The sequence below is a fragment of the Propithecus coquereli genome, unplaced genomic scaffold (genome assembly GCF_000956105.1).
Source record: "Propithecus coquereli isolate 6110/MARCELLA unplaced genomic scaffold, Pcoq_1.0 Scaffold227, whole genome shotgun sequence".
In the NCBI taxonomy this organism is placed as follows: Eukaryota; Metazoa; Chordata; class Mammalia; order Primates; family Indriidae; genus Propithecus; species Propithecus coquereli.
In genome coordinates, this window is record NW_012147808.1 from 1054110 (window position 1) to 1077305 (window position 23196).

At 58.1% G+C, this 23196-nt stretch overlaps 3 protein-coding genes across 5 annotated transcripts in view; 1 reads left to right on the plus strand and 2 right to left on the minus strand.

Moving 5' to 3' along the window:
- Positions 1 to 557: 557 nt before the first annotated feature.
- Positions 558 to 10622, minus strand: PEX16 (peroxisomal biogenesis factor 16). 3 transcript variants are annotated; one of them, XM_012645206.1, is made up of 12 exons: positions 10574 to 10622; positions 6708 to 7295; positions 6469 to 6504; positions 5537 to 5613; positions 5005 to 5138; positions 4768 to 4868; positions 3975 to 4055; positions 3680 to 3835; positions 3500 to 3572; positions 3213 to 3332; positions 1222 to 1286; positions 558 to 745 (listed from the first exon to the last, which is right to left on the minus strand). In XM_012645206.1, the coding sequence occupies exons 2-12, from the start codon at positions 6817 to 6819 to the stop codon at positions 687 to 689; spliced, it is 1014 nt and encodes a 337-aa protein (XP_012500660.1). In that variant the 5' UTR covers positions 6820 to 7295; positions 10574 to 10622; the 3' UTR covers positions 558 to 686. The 3 variants fall into 3 exon arrangements, with proteins under 3 accessions (XP_012500660.1, XP_012500662.1, XP_012500659.1); XM_012645208.1 differs by lacking the exon at positions 10574 to 10622 and adding an exon at positions 10067 to 10559 and having other exon boundaries at positions 6708 to 6932; XM_012645205.1 differs by lacking the exon at positions 10574 to 10622 and having other exon boundaries at positions 6708 to 7781.
- Positions 10623 to 11010: 388 nt separating this feature from the next.
- GYLTL1B (glycosyltransferase-like 1B) lies at positions 11011 to 16423 on the plus strand. Its single transcript, XM_012645204.1, has 15 exons — positions 11011 to 11281; positions 11376 to 11525; positions 11618 to 11721; positions 12041 to 12123; positions 12391 to 12514; positions 12745 to 12916; positions 13043 to 13147; positions 13631 to 13743; positions 13815 to 13940; positions 14022 to 14177; positions 14314 to 14468; positions 14918 to 15196; positions 15520 to 15669; positions 15770 to 15965; positions 16214 to 16423. The coding sequence occupies exons 2-15, from the start codon at positions 11438 to 11440 to the stop codon at positions 16421 to 16423; spliced, it is 2061 nt and encodes a 686-aa protein (XP_012500658.1). The 5' UTR covers positions 11011 to 11281; positions 11376 to 11437.
- A 3634-nt stretch (positions 16424 to 20057) lies between these two features.
- PHF21A (PHD finger protein 21A) overlaps positions 20058 to 23196 on the minus strand; it is a 152728-nt gene continuing 149589 nt past the window's right edge. Inside the window, exons 14-15 of the mRNA XM_012645209.1 lie at positions 23035 to 23138; positions 20058 to 21723 (exon numbers count right to left, since the gene is read on the minus strand). Coding sequence (XP_012500663.1) covers positions 21466 to 21723; positions 23035 to 23138 — 362 coding nt within the window. The 3' untranslated portion in view covers positions 20058 to 21465. The remainder of the gene's footprint in view (positions 21724 to 23034; positions 23139 to 23196) is intronic.

The window sequence follows — 23196 nt, forward strand, 5'->3', positions numbered from 1 at the left end:
CAGGGCTAGAGGTGCCGCTCTGTGCCACAGCGGGGCTCACCCTCCACCAGGCTCCATCATGGGGCGGGCTGGCAGTACCACGGCCTGGGGCTGCTGGAGCCACAGGGCCCTGCAGGGGAGGGACAGATAGGGGCGCTGGCCAGAAGACACACCGGGAGCCTGCTTCAGCCTTGTCTTCAGCGGGGCTGGACAGCGAGTACCAGCGTTTGCTCCTGCGACTGCAGGGCCAGCAGTTCCTCACGCTCCGAGAGTTAAGTCACAGCTTCCTGTGGCCAGAGGAGCCTGGATCCCAGTCCTAGTGGCAACATCTTGGGCCAGCGACAAGGGGCTGGTGGCTCCACCACAGGAGGGGGCAGTCCAAGTCAAGAGGGTATTAGGAGGGTGTGAGTTTGTGAGTTGGGGGGAGGATCCCTGCAAATGAGGCGGCTGGAAAGCCTTCTCGACCACCCAATAAACAACTAAACGACTAAACGCAGTGCCTCCCTGGCTGTGTGCAGAGCCCGGGGTCGGGGTGGGGGGAGCTGGCAGGCACCCTGGGCGGTGGGCACGGAGAGGTCGCATGCTGGGACACTCCAGAGTCAGTTTTATTAGGGAAGAGGGGCCCAGGGGACTGATGGGCCGAGGCAACCCTGCCCAGCACAGCAGAGCACACCACCCTGCCCCACGCCCCACTCCCGGGATGTCTGTCAGCCCCAGCTGTAGAAATAAATTTTCTGCCAGGTGGGCAAGTAATCCATGAGTGGCCCTGCAACAAGAGAGAGGAACAAGTGAGGCGGGGGCCGGACTCCACTCTGCCCTGCTCCACCAACGCAGCTCCTCACCCCTGCACGGCTGCGAGCCCTGTTGCTTCCCCTGCCCCACCCTGGGGAGGCGGCAGTGCAGGGGTCCCATTTACAGACAAGAACCCCAGTGGCTCTGCTGAGGTGGGATCTCAAAGCAGCCCGGTGGCCCCTCCCCTGCCATACAATCCCCTTTAGATGAGATGGTCCCGCATCGCTCCAGGATACTGCGACAGGAAAAAGGCTGATGGCCCCACGTGGTCTAGCGATACCCCCACCATGGGACGCCCTCCTTCCAGCCAACCCTGGCTCTATGTATGGCCTGCCCCTGACTTCTGGGCTTCCTCCCCTCACTGTGCCAAGAATCAAATGACAAGGAGACAGAGAACAGGAAGATGGGCCCTGCATCCAACCACAATCTACAATCATCGCCCCTGCTTACTCGCGACCAGGCCGACGCCGGGGACGTGGTCAGCCAGCAGCTGCAGCAGGAAGAGGATCCTGGCCCTGGGTGGAGGCGATAAACAGGGACAAGGCTGAGTCAGGGAGGGGGGTCCCTGCAAACGACGAGGGTGGGGAGCCTTCCCCCACCACCCAACTGAACACGGTGCATCCCAAAAGACAAGCGGCGACTTTCTGGAGCTAGGATAGGGCCCAGTTCACGAGGGCAAGACCTCTGGGGTTGGCTCCAGGCTCTGCCCTCCCCGCCAGCCCTGGGATGCCCAAAGCTCAGCCACGGGTGGGCCACTTACTCGCAGCACCTCACAGCCATCCTCCTCCCACTCCTCCTTCCCCTCGTTTCCCTTCCACTGACATCCAGCAATAAATGCTTCCCGAGGGCCACGCATGCAGCAGTGCCAGGTGGCATGGTGGAGGGTTCAAAGAGGAAGACAACCCCACCCTGCCCTCGAGAAGCCCCCAGTCCAGAAGAGCCGCGCCACATGGAAACGTCACAAGCCAATGGAGAGGCGAGTCAGGGCCCGGGAGGGGACACAGTGCTGAGGAGGGCAAGCTGGCTTAGTGCAAGGGGACAGGGCCAAGGCCTAGCTTTTTAAGAGATGAGCATTTCCCACAGGGGAACTCAAGGTGAGATGATGGTGATGTTCATGATACTAGGAGAAATAAGACATAACGCTTATTAAGCGCTTACTACATACCAGGGACTATCATGTGTTTTAAGTCATATGACCCCTAAACAGCCCTATGAGGTGGGTTCTCTCATCATCGCCACTTTATAGATGAGGAAACGAGGCACAGAGAGGCCAAATAACTGCCCGAGGTCACACACGGGGAAGGCAGCCTGGCTCCCGAGGCCACGAGGGGAGAGAAGACAGGACTATTCCTTCCAGGCCTGCTCCTGCCCTTCGGGCCAACAAGGCGTCTCCCTGACGGATTTCTCAGCTCTCAGACACTGGGGCAGGTAGCGGAGGGCCTGCAGCCTGGGGCCGTCTCTGTAATTCCTGTCACCTCACAATTCCTCAGGTCATATGAGGGGGACACTAGGGCTGCAAGGCTCCCTCTGTGAAGTGCAAGCAACTGCGGGGCGGGGGTTCCTTACTACATGTGGAAGTCTGGAATGTTTTCTCTTGCGTATGGAATTGGTTTGGCTTCAGGCCCTATGAGCTTTCGAACTTGTCTGAAAATGGCAGGAACTGCCAGGCTAAGTCACTTTCGCCAAAGTAGTATTAAATATAAGCTTACTTCCTACTCTCTCAGAAAAAACAGAGGCTGGACGTTAAATGCAACTCCAGTTACCATTCCGGTTTTTTGGAAGTGTTCGTTAAGTCCCAAAGTGGGTGGCAGGAGCCTTATCTGTCTCCCGGCCTTGCGGCTGCATAGGGCCCCCTCCTCACATCTCAGTCTGACCTCGTGCAGTCACCCCGGCAGGCCCTGGGGGCCTTGGCCCCAGGCCACCCCCGCGCAGCCCCAGCAGGCCTCTCTGTGGCTGAGGCTGGGGGCTCTGGGCCCTCACGGGTCAAAGCAGGGACAGCCAGGAGAGAACGTGAATTTGGGATTCAGCCCTGCTGGCTGGCGTCTTTGTTTAAGTTGCCCAACATCCCTGGACCTCAAGTGCCTCCTCTGAGCAGTGGGCATAATCCCGACCGTTCGGCAGGTAGCTATGGGAATGAGCTAGAAGCTATGGACAGCCCGCACCTGCTCCGTCCCTGTGGGCCTCCTGGCAATGTCCTCAGCCCTGCCCCTCAGCCCTGCCAACAGGTGTTGAAGCTCATGCACGTGTGGGTTGATGGCCCCGAGAGCTCTGCAGGAAGGGCTGGGCTGGCATCTGGTGACCGCCACCCAGACAAACACAGTGGGTACTCAGTGAACCCCAAAAGGGGGAACGGGGGAGAAGGGAAGGCGCCAACAGCGGCTGGAGCCCAGGGCCTGCTTCTCTGCCCTCTTCCGGGAAACAGGCAGGGGCCAGGTGCTTACTCGGAGAAGCGGTCGTAGAACGGGGAGCGCAGCAGGTAGTAGAGCAGCAGGATGGTCCGGCGCCGCAGCTCCAGCCGCTCCCTCCGGGTCAGGCCCTTTCTGTCGCTCAGGAGGCTCAGGCTGGGAGACAGGGGACACGGTCAGGGCCAGGGGCTTGATCTGGGCTGGGTGTCCACAGGGGCAGCACTGGGAGGAGCAGGGGCTGCTGCCCGCCCTGCCTAGGTGAGGCCAGCCCTAGTGTGGAAAGCCCAGTGCAGAGGGGGGCCCGCGGACACACCCAGGCTCACCTGGTCACGTCTACAACACCAGACAGGAGCCAGGGTTTCCAGGACCGTTGACCCCACAGGCCCAGGCTGAGCACTGACGGCCAAGGCGTCAAGGATGTCTCCAGCACAGGGGCCCGGCTCAGCCCACGCTCAAATCGATCCCCAGCCCAAGGTGCTGGCCCCACCCCACGCTAAGGATACAGTGCAGCAGCGGCCGCGCAATATACAAGGACTCTGCGATGGTCTCCTGCAGCCCCAGCGGGGTAGGGGTGAGGCTCAGCTCCTCTTGGCGTTGCTGCTGCTGCTGTCCCTCCCGCTGCTGGGGAGCTCCCCAGTGCCTTGAGTGCAGGGATGGAGCTAGAATGCAAGGGCAGCGGATGAGTAAGCCAGGCCCAGGCCAGAGCAGAAGGAAGGTGGACACTGATGGAAGCCAATCCCTCAGGCCCAGGCAGACCCCAGCACCTTCGTGCCCAGTCCGACCACGTCCTCCACTTACTGTTCTGGAGGGTGCGCACCACTCGGTTTGACCGCTTGCCCACATATGACTGCTCCTGGCTGCCAGGGCCGTGGTCACCATCTAGCAGGGATAGACAGAAGGCCCTATTGTCAGAGGGACATGTTTCCAGTAGAGCCTGCAAAGAACACATGTGCGGTGAACACTCAGGGCTAAGGGAGAACAGATAAGCTTGTACTGAGGCTGCAGCTGAGTCAAGGAAACTGCAGCCAGTGGCTGTGGCTCAACGTGGGACATCAGCGTTCTGCAACCCTCCCTTGCCTGGGGAAAGGTCAGCAGCATCTGTGGCCAGAGCCAGCCAAGAGCCCGGGCTTCCCAGGGACTGGAGCACCAGGGAGATCATATCTTCTCAATCCTTTGCTTTCAACATGACCACGATGAGACGCAAAGAACCGCCCCCACCAAGGTCCGGAGCATGAGGCCCAGAGGCTGACAAGTGCTGGGTGCCCTGCCTCTTGAGGCTGCGGCTCTTGCTACAGAAGCGGGCCCAGGGACTAGGTTGGCAGCCCCGACCTCCTGCTCTGTTCCCTCTTCCTGTAGACCAAAAAAATGAATGAGGACCCTGGCATCAGAAGTCCTGAGTTCAAGTTCTGATTTTGTCCCTAAATTAATCTTTCTTTTTCTTTTCTGCAGAATACAGGGTGATGAAAATAAAATCAGTTGACAGGGATAGATGTGCTCCATAAACAGACAACACTGTGTTCATACCGGTGGAGTCTAAAGCCACTAATCAGTCCTACGCCCCATTCTACTCCAGAGTGGGGAAGCAGCTCACCCGGGGGCTGTGTCTGGGTCTCTCTGTCCAGTGGAACGATGGGGGGTGAGGTCTGGAGGCCAGCCTTGAACCAGATCAGCAGGAACATCCTCAGTACAGCCCTGGGTCAGAGAGTATGGCTGGGTTAGGGGGAGATGGCTAGCTGGCAGGGGCCAAGGGTGACCCAGGCCACTATCTGTACAGATACTGGCCTGTGTCACCCCCACCCAGGTCCTGCCCTCCACAGTCCCAACGTACTTGGCCAGCTGGATAAGGGCGATGACAAGCCAGCGGCCCACTTCTCCCCACACCTTGGCGGCCCCCATCTCCATGAACACCTCCACACACTCCAGCACGCTCAGCCATGTCAGCAGCTTCTGCTGGGACAGCGACTGCAAGAACCCCAGGCCAAGAGGTCAGGGGGCTCCCCCTAGGCCCTGGCCCTCCTTGTGGGGCAGGGGGAGGGGGGGTCCTCTGACAAGAGATGTGGATTCTCCCCTTTCCAAGCCTAAGCGTGCAGGCCTGAGTTCAAACACCGACTCCACCACTAACAGGCTGGGTGACCTGGGATTGCTGACTCTACCTCTCTGAAGCTCAGTGCCTTCAACTGAGACAAGGTTGCTAACACTCTTTACACTTCATCTAATGAGATGGTTTGAGGCTCAGATGGGCAAAGGCATGCCTCACACTCTATGAGACCACAAAATGTGCTGCACACATGGCCTGGTTGTTGCTATTTCATTTCTGAGTCCCTGTGCTCCCCGCCCTCAGTTCCTGGCAGAATTCTCACCACAGGCAACTTTTTCCGAAGCTCCTTCCGTAGGATCCCGTCATTGAGCAGCACGAGCAGGTTAGAGGCAGAGTACACTGAGGGGTAGAGGGTGGCCTTGAAGGGCTGGCTCTGCAGCCTCCACCCCTCTCACCTTCTCCCCAGAGCTGCAGGATCACCTATCACCTGCTGTGCTCAGACACCCACAGATTATGTGGAAACCAATCTGCCTCCCCGCCCACTTCCTTGGCACTCCACACTCCCCAGTATGATCTTGCATGGGCGGTTGGACCAAAAGAGGATGGGTTGAGCTCAGTAACAAACCAGATACTGTCACGCAGGATAGCACTGACCATCCAGCTGCCTACAACTGCCCACTGCACTCCAAACAGCTACAGATGTGTGGTCCCACCTCCTGGCCTTTGCCCTCTCTGCAGCCTGTCCCTGGGAATCTATGCCATCTCTACCTTTCCAATCCCAGCCCATCCTTTCAGGTCTGTCACCTCCAGTACTCAATGGGCAAATGCTCCCGAGACAGTTACAGTCTGGAAATCCTGGAATCTGGGAGATTGGGATTTGAATCTTAGTTCTAGGATTATCAGCAACTGTTCCCTAACCTCACTGCACTTCTGTTCCCTTAATTGCACAGCAAGGACGATAACAGTACCCACCTTATTTGACTGTAGGAAGGATTAACTGGCAAAGGCAGGAAAGGCACTTGGCTCTGCGCCTGACGGGTGGTGAACACTCAGTCAAAGTCCCCAGACATGTGTCTTAACTTGGGGACATGAAGGGCCCAGGACAGGGGACAACAGACTTTTGTCTGATTCAGTCATAGCACAGGGTGATCTAACGGGCAGTCCAGGACCTCGAGCTGTGGTATTCATCCCCTCTGGGAAGCTCTTCCGGGCCCAGGCCACCCCTGTACCCACCCACCCCAGAGCCCAGCTCACCCAGCTCTGACAGCTCGTGCGAATCCGCGAATCGACCTGGGGAGAAGGTACAGAAGGCGTCGGTGAGCATTTGCCTAACCTTTCATCTTCGGTTCCCCGACGTCTCCTCCCTACTCCCTACGGGAACCTGGACGGGACTTCTCAAGCACAGAGATCACTACACTGACTCCGCAGGGAAAGGGGCCACTGGGGTCACAGGTCAGGGCCCCCAAGGAATGGATCAAAGGTCAGGGTGGCACCTGCCAGCAGGTAACTGAGGCCCCGCACTGCTGTCTCCAGCTGGGCCGTGGCGGCCGGGTGACGAATCACGTACTCCTGGTAGCGGAGGCCCAGGAGCCGCAGCTTCTCCATCCTGCCGTCGGCACCGACAGATCCACTGACCGACAGTACCACTGGCTGCGGCGCCCTGCTTCGTGCGCCCTCCTTCCTGCTTCCGGTCCTAGGCCCGCCTCTCGGTTACTTAACTTCCGGGGACCAAAATGATGGTGACTTGAAGAGCCATTGAACCACCCTTCACCCCATCTCTTAAATCACCTCCCACTTGGGTAGCGCTTAGCAACTGCGGGGTAAACCCGCCCCCCGTACTCCTTCAAGTCATTGGTTAACACACTCTCCGCCCCGACCCGCCCTACGCCGTCAGGACCCAGTTCCTGCGTTTTTCGGGTTTACTGCGCTTGCGCCTGCGCAGTTAACGCTCCGGGAAAGCTCGGCGGCAGTCTGAGCAGTTCATTGTAGAGAAGGGAGCAGGAGGGCCAAGTCTTTCCAATAGAACGCCGAGAGGCTCGAACGCAAGGACAGGATTTTAGAGGGCTGGGAGGTAGTGCGTCCTTTGAAAAAAGGAGCCTCAGTCAGTCTTGGGGAGACGCGGAGCACCTAAAGGCATTCGAACTGCGTCTCAGCAGGCGAGCGTTTGCCCAGTGCCCCGTCTCCCGTTCCCCACCAAAGGTAGTACTGGGGAAACTGAGGCAGTGAGGAGCCCAAACTCCCAGCGAAGTGTCGATCCCCTAGCCAGCACAGTTAGTGCTCCGGCTTCAGCCTCAGCTCCCGCAAGGACTGTGCCCCCAAGAGCGTGCACCTGCACTTCCACCTACGCGGAGAAAACACTGGCCCTGGCTTCTCTCGGTTCAGGGGACCTTGCGCGGGAGTTGCCCTTCCCTGGGCCTCGGATTTCCCCGTCTATAAAATGGTTTGAGGGCAGACTTGATTCTTGAATTCGGGATTAATCTCAGAGCGCTTTCCGGCCCTCGGATGCACGTCCCAGTCCTCAGCTGCGCCCCAAAGGATGAGGCGATTCCTGGGGATCCCTTCCCGAAACGAGCAGCCTGGCTGGCAGGAGTGGCAGCGGCCAGTGGAGGGAACCTGCGCTCCGGGGAGATGGCCGCGGATTGGCTGCGGGGAAGGGGGCGTGGCATGCGCCTTTGGGGACTCTGAGAATAGTAGTATGTTATTTTACCTGATCCACGGCACTAGATATTACCTAAAGATGAGGAAAGGATGCGCTTTAGAACGCCCAAAGTGCGAATCCTGGTCTAGTCTGACCTAAGAGTCTAGGCGTTTTTAAGCATCCCACCTCACCAGGAAGCCACAACCCTCAGGACAGGGAATGAAGACCCAGGGAGAGGAGTCCAGGGTCCTCAAAGAAGGGCAAAGGGCTTGGAGAACAGAGGAGGTGGCCATAGGCATAGTCGACATCATTTTTTGCCACCTCTGGGTGCCAGGTTCACTCACCCTCCTCCCAGCAACTTTGCCAGGTTGCCATGAACTCCTGTTCACAGATGGGAAATTAGAAGCCCAAGGACGGGAAAAAACTTGTCCCAGGTGGCACAGCAAGGCACTGGCCAAATGGGCCACAGGGCAGGTCTCCTGTGGCAGTGACCTATCTTCTACTTCCCGCAGCCCAGCAAGAGCGGTGACATCTGTTGAGGCTCCTTGGTCATGAGGCAAGTTAGCAACTGGGATTAGGATCTGGGCTCAGAGTATCCAAGGTGGGTCTTTTTCTCCCTTCCTCACTCCGTCCCACCATCAATAGTAAGAAGGTTTGAGGGAGGCACATCTTACACCTGAATGTGAAAATCCAGCCACTGAGCTTATGAACTGCAAAAGGATCCACACCACCATCTTTTTCTTTTTGAGACAGGGTCTCCCTCTGTTGCCCATGCTAGAGTGCAGTGGAGCAACCTCAAACTCCTGGGCTCAAGCGATCCTCCTGCCTCAGTCTCCCAGGAAGCTGGGATTACAGGCACATGCCAACATGCTTGGCTAATTTTTCTATTTTTTTGTAGAGATGGGGTCTCCCTGTGTTGCCAAGGCTCGTCTTCAACTCCTGGCCTCAAACTATCCTCCCACCTCAGCCTCCCAAAGTGCTAGGATTACAAAATGAGCTGCCATGCCAGGCCTCCAGCCCACCATCTTAGTGAACTTGTTTCCCAGTCCTCCCTCGGCTGCAGTAGAGAGAGGGAGGAGGGGGAATGTGAGGTTCCCTCAGCACTTCCAGGGCTGGTGGTCCTGTGATTCTAGGGAGGAGAGAAGCATGGAGGACAGGGGGCAGCCTCCTCAGGACAGAATATGAGGGGGCTGGGGCTGGAGCCGGTTTCTCCTTTCTCCCTCTAGGACTGGGCTGGGGAGGCAGGTTGGCAGCAACAGGGCTGCCTGAATGTCCTCTCTAGATCTTGGGCCTGATTAGTCCCCAGAGACAAAGAGTAGCCACGTGTACAGGAAGCTCTTGAGGGGAGCCCCTCCTTGCTCCTTGGGCCCCTGCCTGGACTGGGCCACCTGACTGGGCTGGAAGAGCCTCTGGGCAGGCTGGGCCGGATCCTCCCTCCTTCAGTCTGCCCCAAGTCACAGGGCAAGAGCGATAGACCAGTAGGTGCCAATGAGGACAGCAGAGGCCCACAGAGGGGGCCTGACTGGTCCAAGGTCACACAGCAAGCTCCTGGGCAGAGCTGGGTCAAACTGGGTCACAGGCCTAGAGGAACAGCACCCTGCTATATGCCCATACCTGTCTCCCTTCCCCCCTCCATGCCCCCAGAACACCCCCTGGAGGCCCGGCAGGCATCTCAGCACTTCAGGTTTCCCTGAGTGGTGAGGTTGGAGAGGAGACTCCGGTGTTCAGAGTGACCCAGTGAGACTTGCAGCCCCCGCTTGCCGCTAGCTCCCCACCCCTCACTGAAGATTTACTCTGGGTCAGGCCTTCCTCGCACGCAACCCCGAAATCCATCTCTGTTGAAGGTGTTGAGGAGGGAATCGCCCCCTCTTCCCCCCAACGCCAGGGACAGGCTAGAGCTGAGGATCAGGGAAGCTGGAGGCTCAAAGTCCCAGCCGGCGTCGCCCATCTCCTCTCAATTCGCAGACATACAAGGCGCCCCATCCGTCTCCATAGCAACCGTTAGCCCTGGCCTCCAAAGCCCTAAAGGCTGACCTTCCCTCCGCCCCAGGGAAAGGCCTGAAGAGGAGACTTGGGGGCCTCAGAGCTTTTCCACAGCTCTTTCAGGTTCGCCTCACTTTTTGTGGCTGGAGGTTGAGCTAAAGGCCACAGCCCGAGCCCCTTTCCAGGTCAGGGGAGGGAAGGTTCTCATTCCCACCCCCTTCCAACACATACTGAGCAGTTGGTACGTGCAAGGCCGTGCCCAGCCCAGGCCAAGACAGACAAGGTCCCCGTCCCGTGAGCAGCCTCCAGTCTAGGAGGGAGAGAGGCAGTAAACAAGCAACCGACTCCAACTTTCCATGAGTGCCGGCCAGCCCTGTGAGGAGCTGCGTTCGGGCAGAAGGAACACCAAGGGCAAGTCCTGGGCGGCGCGGGAGCCCCTTCGGGACAAAGAGCAAGGGAGGGCCAGGGCCAGGGAAAGGGTGTGGGGCTGGGGGGCGTGGGCGGAGGGCGGGCGTTCCTGTCTAACAGGTCCCGTCAACTCTCTGGGGGAGATGAAGCCGCATCACAGGACTGCTGTGAGGATGAACTGAGGCGAGGGTGTTAAACCCTTAGCGCAGGGCCTGGCACGCTCATCTGTGCGCAGTCCAGAGTGGCCACCACCCGCTCCAGGGCCTGCGATGGGGCGCGCCGCATAGAAGGAGGCAGGAAGAGCTCCAGGCCAGGGCCCGGCACACTCACAGCCGTCTAGACGGGATGGGGATCCCGGCCCTGGCCGCCCGCGTCAGAGGCCCCTCGCCAGCTACCGGGAGGGAGGCGGCCTTCACAAGGGCGCTTTGTCCCGGCCGCGCCGTGGCTGCCGCCGGGCAGGGCCGAGCCACCTGGACTGTGGGTAGGGGGAGGAAGGCGAGGGCTCCAGGTATTCGCTGGCTCGCGGGCGGGTCTCGGACGGCCCCGCCTCCAGTCCCCAGAGCAGGTGTCCCCGACCCCCGCGGCCCAGCATTCCGGTCGCCTCCCCCACACTCCGGTTGTGCTCCGGCTGTCCCTTTGATCCCGGGTCCGGGGTCACTGGCCCCTCCCCCGGGGAGGTTAGGGGGCGGAGACTGGGCCCCACAGCAGCGAGCAGGGGGATGGGCTCAGGTCAGGTAGCGGGGACTGGGCCTTCCTGGGTGGCTGCTCCCGCGCCCTCCAACCTTCCCCGCGTCTGGGTGGGAAACTCAGCCCAGAAAGGGGGTCCCCGGGGCTCCTTGCAGGCTGGGGGCGCCGTCGGAGGCTGGGGCAGTGGGCGGTGCCAGCCCCCCGGGGGGGTCTCCCCCTTCTTCAAGCTCAGCAGAGCGGAGGTGAAACCTGAACCCAGGTTGGGGGCGGGGCCGGCCCGCGCCTCCCCTGTCCCTCTCCCGGGCCGGCTGCTGGGAGCGCAGGGCCCGGGCCCGGGAGCAGCTGGAGCAGGTGAGGGTGGCAACGCAGCGCGGGAGGGACGAGCGGGCAGCCGTCGGGTCCCGCCGCCCAGGGCTGAGCCTTCTTCCCTCTTCCTCCTCCGCAGAGCCCGCGATGGAGCCCGCAGGCGGGGGTCGCGCGCCGCCCTGAGCGCCCCGGCCCGCGGCCATGCTGCCCCGAAGGCGCCCCCGGGCGCTGGGGGCCGCCGCGCTGCTGCTGCTACTGCTGCTGCTGCTGATCGGATTCTTCCTGTTCGGTGAGGACCCGGGCTGTGAGGGCCGCGAGCGGGCGGTGAGCCAGGGAGTCCGGGATGCTTCCCCTGCCCGCTCACGCCACGTATCCTCTCAGACGGGCGGCTGCGGGGAGCCGCTGCCCTCGACGGAGACCCGCTGGCGGAACAGGGCGGCCACAACCGCTCCGACTGCGGCCCGCAGCTGCCACCCAAGTGCGAGGTAGGCACGCCGGCCCCTGGCGGTGGGAATCCCGGGCCGCGGCGCCCCCAGCCCGGCCACCTGGACACCTGTGGGAATCACAACACCTGGTGTCTGCCCTGCCACTGGCCAGCCAGCTGGGGGCGCCCCGGGTGCACACCTCCTCTGCTCCTGGCCTCAGTTTCCCCGTGTGTGAAATGGAGGGTTGGATCCTGCTGCTGCTTCCCGAACTCCTCCCTGGCTCTGCTGCCAGGCGGAGCCACACTGCCCAGGCCAGGCCAGCTCAGCCGTCTAGTGGGTGACGGGGAGACTGCTGCCAACCCTGGTGCCCCTTCCCCAGCTCTTGCATGTGGCCATCGTGTGTGCGGGACATAACTCCAGCCGAGAGGTCATCACATTGGTGAAGTCCATGCTCTTCTACAGGTACAGGAGATGTCAGAAGAGGTGGGTCAGAAGTGGGGAAGGGACAAAGTCTTGGGCAAGTCACTGTGTCTCAGCTCTAGCTTCCTCGTCGGTGACATAAGGACAGTGTCCCCTTCCTCTCCCGAAGAGTGGTTGTAAGAATATCCCGAGCTGGGTATGGAGAAGCACTTTGCAGATAGTGGTTGCACCTCTCAGCGCCCTGGGTCGGGGCTGTCCTGTGTTGCTCCTGCTGGGGCCTCTCAGGCTTCCTCTCTGTCCACCCAAAAGGAAAAATCCCCTGCACCTGCACTTGGTGACGGATGCTGTGGCCAGAAACATCCTGGAGACGCTCTTCCACACGTGGATGGTGCCCGCTGTCCGTGTCAGCTTTTACGATGCTGAGGAGCTCAAGGCAGGAGCCCCGGCCCCTCTGCACTCCTGCCAGCTGGGCCCACCCCTCTCCTTCCTCCCCAGGCATTGTGCGGTGGGGGAGGAGAGTCCCCAGTCCCGTCACACCTACTGAAGCTCAAATCCCTCATTCTTTTTGGAGTTCACCCCTTCTCCCCACTGTGTCCCTCTGAGTGTGTTCTGGCATGCGTAGGCCCTTCTCTGCCAGCTCATGCCCTGCCCTTCCCCCGACAGCCCCAGATCTCCTGGATCCCCAACAAGCACTACTCTGGCCTCTACGGGCTAATGAAGCTGGTGCTGCCTGGCGCCCTGCCCCCTGGCCTGGCCCGAGTCATTGTCCTGGACACGGATGTCACCTTCGCCTCTGACATCGCGGAGCTCTGGGCACTCTTTGCTCACTTTTCCGGTGAGAGGCTTGGGCCCCTGCCCTAGCCAGCCCCCCTTCCTGGCCTGCCCAGGACTCCCTGTGTCTAACCCTGAGCCCAGGTCCCATGGCAGCCTCAGGCAGCTCCCTCATGCCCTCCCCTCCCAGACAAGCAGGTGATCGGGCTCGTGGAGAATCAGAGCGACTGGTACCTGGGCAACCTCTGGAAGAACCACAGGCCCTGGCCTGCCTTGGGTCGGGGATTTAACACAGGTGGGGACAGTGGTGGCGGAGGCAGGAGGGGTGGGCTGCTGCTCGTCGGGCCCCAGGGGCTGGGCAGGACAAAGAGTGCTAGGAAGTCCCCCAGGAAGAATAGTGCTGTTGAAGCGACGCTGGATGAGGAGCCAGAAAACAGTTCCAACATTGTCTGTGCAGGCTGGACGACTTGGGACAACTTACATGGTCCCTCTGAGCCTCAGTTTTCTCATCCATTAAATGGGGATGATTTTTAACAGCCCTGGGATCACCGAGTGTGAGAAGACGGCTATGGAGGTGCTCTGTAAGCTGGGCAGTGTGCAGTGCCTCCCCTCACCCCCAAGAGGATGGATTGTAGACAGAAGTGGTCCATAATCATGTCTGAACAGTCAGAAAATACCAATAAGTCAAAAAATAAACATGCAAAAGACACCTTCATGACCCCTGGCCCCCAGGAGCTGGTCGTTCCGGGTGGGCGTGACAACCTTTCCCCATCGGCAGGTGTGATCTTGCTGCAGCTGGACCGGCTCCGGCGAGCCGGCTGGGAGCAGATGTGGAGGCTGACAGCCAGCCGGGAGCTCCTCACCCTGCCCGCCACCTCACTGGCCGACCAGGTCTGGGAAACGCTGGTGGGGGCAGCGGGTGGCAGGCTGGGGGCTGAGGTGCGATGGCTGTCTCTGCCCAGGACATCTTCAATGCTGTGATCAAGGAGCACCCGGGGCTGGTGCAGCCCCTGCCCTGCATCTGGAACGTGCAGCTGTCGGACCACACGCTGGCCGAGCGCTGCTACTCTCAGGCATCTGACCTCAAGGTGAGTGGGACAGTGGTGGGCCAAGGATGGAGACTCCTGCTTCCTGCTCCCGTACCCCCATAGACACCCTCTGGGTCCCAGGTGATCCACTGGAACTCACCAAAGAAGCTTCGGGTGAAGAATAAGCACGTGGAATTCTTCCGCAACTTCTACCTGACCTTCATGGAGTACGACGGGAACCTGCTGCGCAGAGAGCTCTTTGGGTGCCCCAGCCAGGCCCTGCCTGGGGCTGAGCAGGTGAGAGAGAGCCATCTTCCCTTACCTTGTGGAAGCTCTGCCCCTCTCTGCTCTGGAGGGACACAGCCTTGTCTGGGGGACATGTCGTCCTGCCCCGGCGCCGGTCCTTCTCTCCCCTGACCCGTGTCCATTGCAGCAGGCCCTGGCACAACTCGACGAGGAAGATACCTGCTTTGAGTTCCGGCAGCAGCAGCTCACTGTGCACCGTGTGCACATCACCTTCCTACCCCATGAGCCGCCACACCCCCATCCTCACGATGTTACCCTGGTGGCCCAGCTCTCTATGGACCGGTGAGGGTGATGAGAGCACACCCAGGGAGCACGGCATGGCTAGGATTGGGAGTTTCTGAGAGGAGGTTTCATTTGGTAGCCTGGTGCTGTGACAGTGAGCTACCTGTCCCTCGAGGAGTTCCAGAATTTGGGGACATTGGATATGGTGGCAAGAGCTTGGGCTTTGGAGTTGCTCTGATGCCTGGAACTGTCCGTTAGTAGCTGTGGGGCCATGGGCAAGTCTTAATGCCTCTGGCTCTTAGTTTTCTCATCTGTCAAATGAGAAAGTACCCACCTGCTAGGGTAGTTGTGAAGATTAATTAAGACCGGCTAGAAAGGTCCTTGGAAGGTGCTCAGCACCCCTTGGCGGGGGGGCGGTGCCAGCAGCTTTGGGGAAGTTTTCCAGCCCTACCTGGGTTCCTGTGCAAGAGGGGCAGGGCTGGGCTGACCTCACCCCGCCCCTGCTGCAGGCTGCAGATGCTGGAAGCCCTGTGCAGGCACTGGCCGGGCCCCATGAGCCTGGCCTTGTACCTGACAGACGCAGAGGCCCAGCAGTTCCTGCGTTTCGTCGAGGCCTCCCCAGTGCTCTCTGCCCGGCAGGACGTGGCCTACCATGTGGTGTACCGCGAGGGTCCCCTCTACCCTATCAACCAGCTCCGCAACGTGGCCTTGGCCCAGGCCCTCACGCCTTATGTCTTCCTCAGTGACATTGACTTTCTGCCCGCCTACTCCCTCTACGACTACCTCAGGTGGGCCTGGAGGGAGTGAGAGGACCAGTGGAGGGGTGGATATGGACAGTGACAGGCTATGGGACCCACGGCCGGTATGGCCCTGCTCCTTTTGGCCCTCTGTACGGTGGGGTTTGTGTCACGCTGTGTAGATGGCCAGAGCATAGGAGGGGCCAGGCCTGCTTCAACAGCGGCCCCAGTGTGTCCTGTGTCCCATCAGGGCGGCATCAGATAAGGCAGCCTTTGGGAATGAGTTCCCATGGCCACTGCCCATGGCAGCACTGGCTGGGCTCTGGCGGCAGAGGCCCCGCTCTTCTCTCCTGCTCACGCGTGCTGCTCCCCAGGGCCTCCATCGAGCAGCTGGGGCTGGGCAGCCGGCGCAAGGCCGCCCTGGTGGTGCCGGCATTCGAGACCCTGCACTACCGCTTCAGCTTCCCCACTTCCAAGGCGGAGCTGCTGGCCTTGCTAGACGCAGGTGCTCTCCACACCTTCAGGTAGGAGAGGCTGCTCCGCCCCGCTCTGCTCCCCACACCGGCCCCCACCACCCCCAGCCCCTGGCCTCAGCTTGGCTCCCCGTCCCATCCTGCCGCCCAGGTACCACGAGTGGCCCCGGGGTCATGCACCCACAGACTACGCCCGCTGGCGGGAGGCCGAGGCCCCATACCGTGTGCAGTGGGCAGCCGACTACGAGCCCTACGTGGTGGTGCCTCGTGACTGTCCCCGCTATGACCCCCGTTTCGTGGGCTTTGGCTGGAACAAGGTGGCCCACATCGTGGAGCTGGATGCACAGGTGAGGAGGGTGTCTTGCTGCCGCCGCCTTCGACTGAACCCCTCTAGGTCCAGGGAACTCACCACACCTGTGCATGGTGGAACACACCATCAGGCAGCACTGTTAGACGGTTCCCTTCTGTAGGACTAAAATCATCAGCCCTTTGGCCCTCGCTTTAGCTCTTAGGGGCTACGGAGTAAGCCTGATCCCCACAGGGCTGCGTCTCCCCCCAGCCCAGGCAACCTCTGTCCCTCTGCCCCACCCTGCAGGAATTCGAGCTCCTGGTGCTGCCCGAGGCCTTCACCATCCACCTGCCCCATGCTCCAAGCCTTGACATCTCCCGCTTCCGCTCCAGCCCCACCTATCGTGACTGCCTCCAGGCCCTCAAGGACGAGTTCCACCAGGACTTGTCTCGCCACTATGGGGCTGCGGCCCTCAAATACCTCCCTGCCCTGCAGCAGCCCCGAAGCCCGGCCTGAGCTTCCCAGGCATGGGCTCACGCCTGCCCCTCACCTTAGCTCCCACCTGCACTCCTGCAAACACTGGAACAACCTTGCCACCCTGCCGCCCTCCCACCATCAATGCTATTTAAATTATTTAAGGTGGAGCCCCTGTGGGGTGGGGCCTGGGGTCCTCCCCTTGCTGCTATTCTACGGCTGGGGTCTGGTTTCCCTCTGCCCCAGCCGGTTCGGGGCTGGTTCCCCCATCTTCAATTATATACTTTTTCATAATTAAAGTTTTTAAAAATTCTTTTCATGATCCTCCTGGTTTGGGGGATCCAGGGCTGGTTCTCTGAGGCATAAGGGCCTCAATGAGCAGGGGAGGTTCCGAGTCTGGCTGGCGTCCAGAAGGGCCTGCGCCCTCAAGGGCAAGAGCCTCCTCCCAGACAGCGCGAGTCGGGGAGGGCGGAGGCTGGAACTGGAGTGTTTCTCGCCCACCCTCCCCTTCCCCCAACCCAACACCATGAGGCCGAGAGACTTTATTTGGCTTTATTTAGTAAAATGTTAAAATAAATAAATACAAATTGATCAGCTGCTCTGTATCCCCCCCACCCCCTCAAAACAAAAACCAAACAAACAAAAACAAAAACTTTGAAGCACAAAACTCCAAATACAAGTTCTACCAAGACTGAAATCACAAAGGGCATGGACAAGAGACAGGATTGGGGTCTGGCTGGCTCTTCTCTGCTCAGAGCTTGCTGACCTCTGGCCTGCCCGTCCCGCCCCGCCTGACTGCAGCTCGCCCTGGGCTGAGGACCAACACCGGAGAGAGGTGAGGGGCCAAAGGCTGCTGTAGGGTGGAGTCCCCGGGAGGAAGGGCTCTGGGAGGGGGAGTGCCACGTGGAATCGTGAGCCCTGCCTTCCCTTTCCAAGAGCTGTTCATAAGAACTCCTACCCTGGCTCTCTGCATAACCCCCTGCTTGCTCCTCTTCACTCTAGTGGGAGGGCCAAAGCACTTCCCAGGAGCCACCCACTCCCTTCTTGAAGAGGAGCTGACAAGAAGACAGGCTGTAAGTCAGGGTGAGAATGGGACTCCTGCTGCCCGTCAAGGGTGCCCGGCTGAGGGGTGGGGGCGAGGTCCACGGCATTTACACAGAGCAAAATTGCCTCTACCCAACAGAAACCATAGGGGCTGGAGAAACCCAGGGCCTGGAAAGTGTACCTGGGCTACCATCCATCCTATCCCTAAGGGCCTTTTGCCCCTGGGGTAAAATTCTCCTAAATTGGCCCTTTAGATAAATAAGGAGGGCCACACTCTAGAAGGGAATGAAGGGAGGAAACCACTTAGAGCTGTGTGAGCTGGAGGGTTGGAGGGGAGAGCCTCGGGAGGCTCTGCTGGAAGTGAGCTGCAAACATGGTCACCCTGGCTGGACGAGCTGTGCACAGCCACCCCCATTCGCAGCGCCTGCTGGGCCTGAGCCAGGAAGCAGCTGGGACAGACAGGCAGCCCTGCAGGGAAACCAGGCACTCGGAGGGTGCTGGCTGGAAGCTGCCGGGCCATGTCGCATCCTCTAGAGACAGGTCCCACACAGGCCAGGCCCCACCAGGGACTGCCCCTAGCTGGGTCTCCCTGTCAGGTATAACTCACCCCGAAGGGCCTGATATGGAAGGAAGAAATCAGAATCCAGATGAGCTCAGCAGAGGTAAGACAAGACCCAGCAGGCTCCACGAAAGAAAAAGGACCTGCAGGTGGCAATTCTGGCAAGAAGCAGAGGTGGGGATGAGAGCAACATGACCTCACTGCCTCCAGGGCGCAGCGCCTGATCAGGGACTGACAAGGGGACTCCCAGTCAGGGCCCAGTGGGCAGCCACTCCCTGGTATCTGAAGTGGCTGCAAGGCCAGCTGGTCTCAGGTAAGTGGCTGTCAGAACAGCTAAATTCTGGGCCACAGGGAAAGAGCAGCGGAGGGAAGGAGGCAGGAAGGGGAGGCAGCTGTGGGGGGTGGTGGTGTCATGAGTGTGTGTCTCAGGTGGTCCCAGGCACCCAGTCTGGGGGGACAGAGTGGAGCTCTTCTGTCACGACAGTGAAGGAAAAGGAGATTGAGTGACACGGACCTTTTCTTTACAGTAAAGCAGTGTCTTGGGATTTGAGTCCAGGATGTAGGTTTGGGGGGCAGGGTTGCATCTTGTACTCCATACCAGCTGACTCACAAAACAGCTCACATCTGAGCGTGAGGAAGAATCCACGCCCCAGCTTTAGGCGAGGTCAGAGTGTAGTCGACACTGCTCAGAGCAGCAGGCAAAACAACTGGCCAACTCCTAGCCCTGTCCCCCGCCACCAGACTCCTCAGGCAGCTCCTCTCCAACCCAAGGCCTCTAGTGGTGATGGCTTCCCAGCTTCTTTCAGCAACAGACAGGCATCGTGTGGCAGCCCCTGCGGGCCCAGACAAGTCCGAGGGGAGAGCTCTGAGGCAGGGCATACAGCCTTCCGCCAACTATTCCTCCACTAGTCCAGGCATCTCCAAAGCTCCCTGACGAGACATAGCACCTTGGTTTCTGAATGAGAAAAGGGAACTCTTCTCTGGCCCCCTCAACCAGCCTAGCAGCCAGGGCCTAACTGAGATCTGTGCGGCCAAACTTAATTCCCTCTTCTGACATCCTCAGGAAGGTGATTGGAAATGGCTGATGTGGATGAGACACATTTTATTCTAAGAAGCGTCTCCTCTCTGCTGCATTTGTTTTCAGGATCTGTCTGTCTCTCTGGGCCTTACTGGGTGGAAGAGAAGCTGATGGGCCTTTTCAGCCACTCCTAGACTCTGGCCATTACAAGGCCCTGGGGCAGACTTGTGGGAGATGCTCCGGTAGGACGGGGGTGCAGAGCCTCCGCCTCCCTCCTGTCAACCCCTAGGGGCACACAATAGGCAAAGGTCTCCAACGAGAGCACGCTTCCGACACAACTTATTTCCCACAAGGCAAGAAGAGAGAAATGTTCTGAGCTTTCAGAACCCTGGTTTTCTCCAGAAGGAGAGGCCACGACAGTCCAAACCAAGGCAAGCACAGCAATTCTAGCCAGGGCTCACCCAGGAATGGGTGGGTGGAGTGTAGTAAATTCCATCTCTGGAGCCTGGAGCCAGCAGGCAGAGAAAGCAGCTGGAGCTTCAGACCTCTCTTCCAAGGCAAGACAGACAACAAGGCTACCCTGGGGCTCTCTGATGCACCCTCAAGACATCTCACTCCTCCTTTGTTCTTTCTAAGCACCAAGGGCTGATGCCCCCAGTCTGCACCCCCATACCCTCCCCGCCAAGGCCAGGGTGCAAAAGCACCACTGAGGTCCACTGGCCACTTCCCTCAGAGGTGTCCCCCAGGCACTCATAATGCTGGTGGCTGAAAGACCAAGAGCAGCACCAAAGGAAGGGATCTTATTTAGGCACCAGCCCTTTGCTCTAGCAACATCTGAGGAGACCACGGGTGGGGCCCTGATACCATCCACACTCCATTTGGGCTTCAAAAACACAGACAAGATCCCTGCACCAAGAAGAGAGGACAGTTTTTTCTGAGGAGGGGAGAGTGGTGGGGCACCTTCACGGAGGCCAGCCCACCAGTCTAGAGACACACGCGGCAACACATCATCGTGATCAGCAGGTTCTGTGCTAAAAAATTATAACTACACGGCATTTTCTCCAGTTCTGACACCTTTTTAATAGAAATCACTGTTTTTAGGAAACAAATAGCACTTTTGTAATTTTTTTTTACAATGTTTCTTACCTTGATCTTAATTTTAAGTAACACTAGGAAGACCTCAATATTGTTTATTTTCCTTTTTAATTTAAAAAAAAGTTGTTGTTGTTTTTTTTCCCCAGATACAAAGATTTTTGCCCTTGCATAAAAAAACAGTGCCCGAACGATGACACAAGGACTCACAAAGACTCACTGGACCTCACTGACACTATGATTCCTATTCTACCATGCAAGGTCTCGACTACCCTTAATTGGACTGTCAGCCTGAAAAACAGCTTTTCTATTCCTTATTTTAGTTTTTGTTACCAAGAAAGTAAAATAAACAATAAAATAAAACTTTTTTTTTTAAAGAAAAAAAGAACAAAAACAAAAATAAAAGAGAAAAGAAACGTCTCCATTCAATTCACACACACCTGGGTCGCGTGCTGCTTCGCTCAGGATCTTCTCTTCTTATAAATATAGAAAAGGGATGGAGCTTGTTTTCAAGTAAAATCACTGATCCACCTTTTTCCCTTCCTGGACACACACACCCTTCTTCCCTGCCTTGGGCACGGGCAGGGCCCGGCTCTGCTTGTTCTTAGAGAGGAGACAGGACGAGATCACCACGGATGCGATTCACCAAGCAGGGAGGGAAGGGGACTCGCGAGGCTTCAGGAGTGGTGGGGATCCCTGCGTGGGGAACGGAGCGCGTGGGGAGAACTACGGGCTGTTCTAGGCATCCGCCTCCCTTGCGCCAGCCCCCTCGGGACACTACTAAATACTGCTTGGTCGCTGCACCTTCCCATCCCACCCCTCCCAGCCACTCCCCTTCCCTCTTCTCGGCACTGGGGTCGGTTAAATCTCAATTTCCTTTTTTTGGTTTTATAGTAGTGAAAGTTTAGAAACAGGAAAGCCCACACACTCTTTGGACTCGTCTTCTCTACCTAAGCAAACGGCTCTCAAATAAGGGTCTGAAACCTGCTCTCCTCCCTCCGCCCGTCCCTGCTCCCCGCCCAAGGAAACAAAAGCAAACCCATCGTGGCTGTGGAGGCTGCTGCAGGCACACACTGGTGTATAATAGAGAGAGTAAATATATTATTTCACTTGGCATGGTGCTGGCAAAGAACCTCCAGCTGGCACTATTTCATGTAACATGGTCCAATCTTTGCATGTACACACAGAATAAGAAGGATCAATTGGCAAACTCTGGTGCCACCTGGCACAAGCATCTTCTCTCTCTCTGGAACCAAAGAACCAAAAGAATTCTGCACTTTCCAGAAGAAATCCGGCTTTGCTTTTCTAGAGTCTTCAGTGTTTTGCTCTCCTTGCCGCCGGGATCCCGTGGCTTCTCCTAGAGGGGCTCTGTTATTTAGTCTCTTCCCCCTGGTTACAGTTCGCTGTGCAGCTCTGGGAGGAGGGGGAAGGGGCCGGTGTGGAGGTGGCGGCGTTGGCAGGGGGGGTGCAGTCCGGGCCATTGGAGATGGCCCCCACAGTGGCCTCAGAGTCTACAGGTTTGGAGAGGTCGATTCCGTGGATGAGGCGAATCAGCTGTTTTACCTTCTCCAGGGAGCTGTGCATCTCCTTCTGCCGGGCCAGGATGGTGTTCTTCATTTCCATGCATTTCTGCAGCGGATGAGAAGAGCGGTGGCACTGAGCCTCCTACTTTCCTAACAGGCCTGGCAATCCCTGAGGGGAGGAGCTCCCTCTCTGTCCAGGTAAAACGACCCGCCCACTGCTGGTGTGCAGGCCCAGGCCTAGTTCTGCTCCTCAGTGGAGTGGGCTGCTACTACCCAAAGAATGGGGCAGGGGTGGGGTGGGGGAGCCAAGAGGCGACAGAGAGAGAACGCACACAACTGTGTGCGCATGAGCCCTAGCACTTAAAACCAAACTGGCATAACCACCATAATACTACAAAACAGTCATTCAAAAAAAAAAGTTCCCACAGTTACCCTGAAGCTGGTTTAGGCAGGATTTGATGTGCTTCTGTCATGCTAATGGATGACCTTTAGGAATGGACTGAGCTCTCCAGGGTAGAAAACAAACCAGTGGTATCTGGATTCAATCTGAGGGCATACTGAGGGGGGTCATTCATTCAGTCAGTAAGAATTTAGAGGCAGGGCCTGGGTGGGCCAATGCTATTTAGGAGAATCTAGGATATTCCAAGGCCAAAAGATGCAGCCTTTTACTCCGTCATGGATTTGTAGCCTTTTGCCCTCAGCTTCCCACACCTGCTGCCTTCTATTTTAGACAGGGACAGAGCCGTTAAATCTGCGCACCATGGGTAGGTATGGTGGGGAGAAGGAAGCAAGTGAGTGGGACAGCTCGACTGCCACCTGGCGTCTGTGAGGAGCCTCTGTACCCCTGCTGGAAATATAACCCTCTTTCCCACCTGGACTAGGCAGTACTTACTTCCAATACTTGTCTCTAGAAACCCTCTTCCTCACACTGGTCAGGAAAACTGGGAAATGCAATCAGCATGGTGTGGAAGAGAGGGAGCGAGGGAAGGGCCATATGCATGGACCCACTAGCTCAGGTGGCTAGAAAGAATCACACAAGGAGACCAGGTCTGTGTGTGCTTGGCATCCGGTGAGACTCTACACTCCTCCCAAACACTGTCAGGAAAATGCAGGGGTGGTGACTACACTGCTGTAGCTTTGACTTAATCTCTTCAGCCTGGAGACTGAAAATCCTCTCTCAGATTAACGACAAGAGGATGTTCCAGAGCGTGGGGAAGGCACCATATACCAACTGGCCACTGGTACCTGAGGGCTGAACTCTAACTGGAAGGCAAACTTTGCATTTGCCTAAGTTAATCATGTTAACAAACCAAAGGACCTGACCCAGCCCGTGGGTCCACATGTACAGTTGAGTACTTGGAAAGGTCTACGTCTATGTGTCTGTGTATCTACCACTGAAGGCATGAGGTTTACTTACACTTATAGAATTGCTGAGCTGTTTCACCTTTTGCTCTAGTTGTTCTCGTTCTTGTTTTAAATCTGAACTCCATTTAAGTAACTTCTGTTTCTCTTCTTCTTTTGCTGAAAAAAATAAAAAGGAACAGTTTTTAACAATTAATTGTTTTTTTTTTTTTTTTGA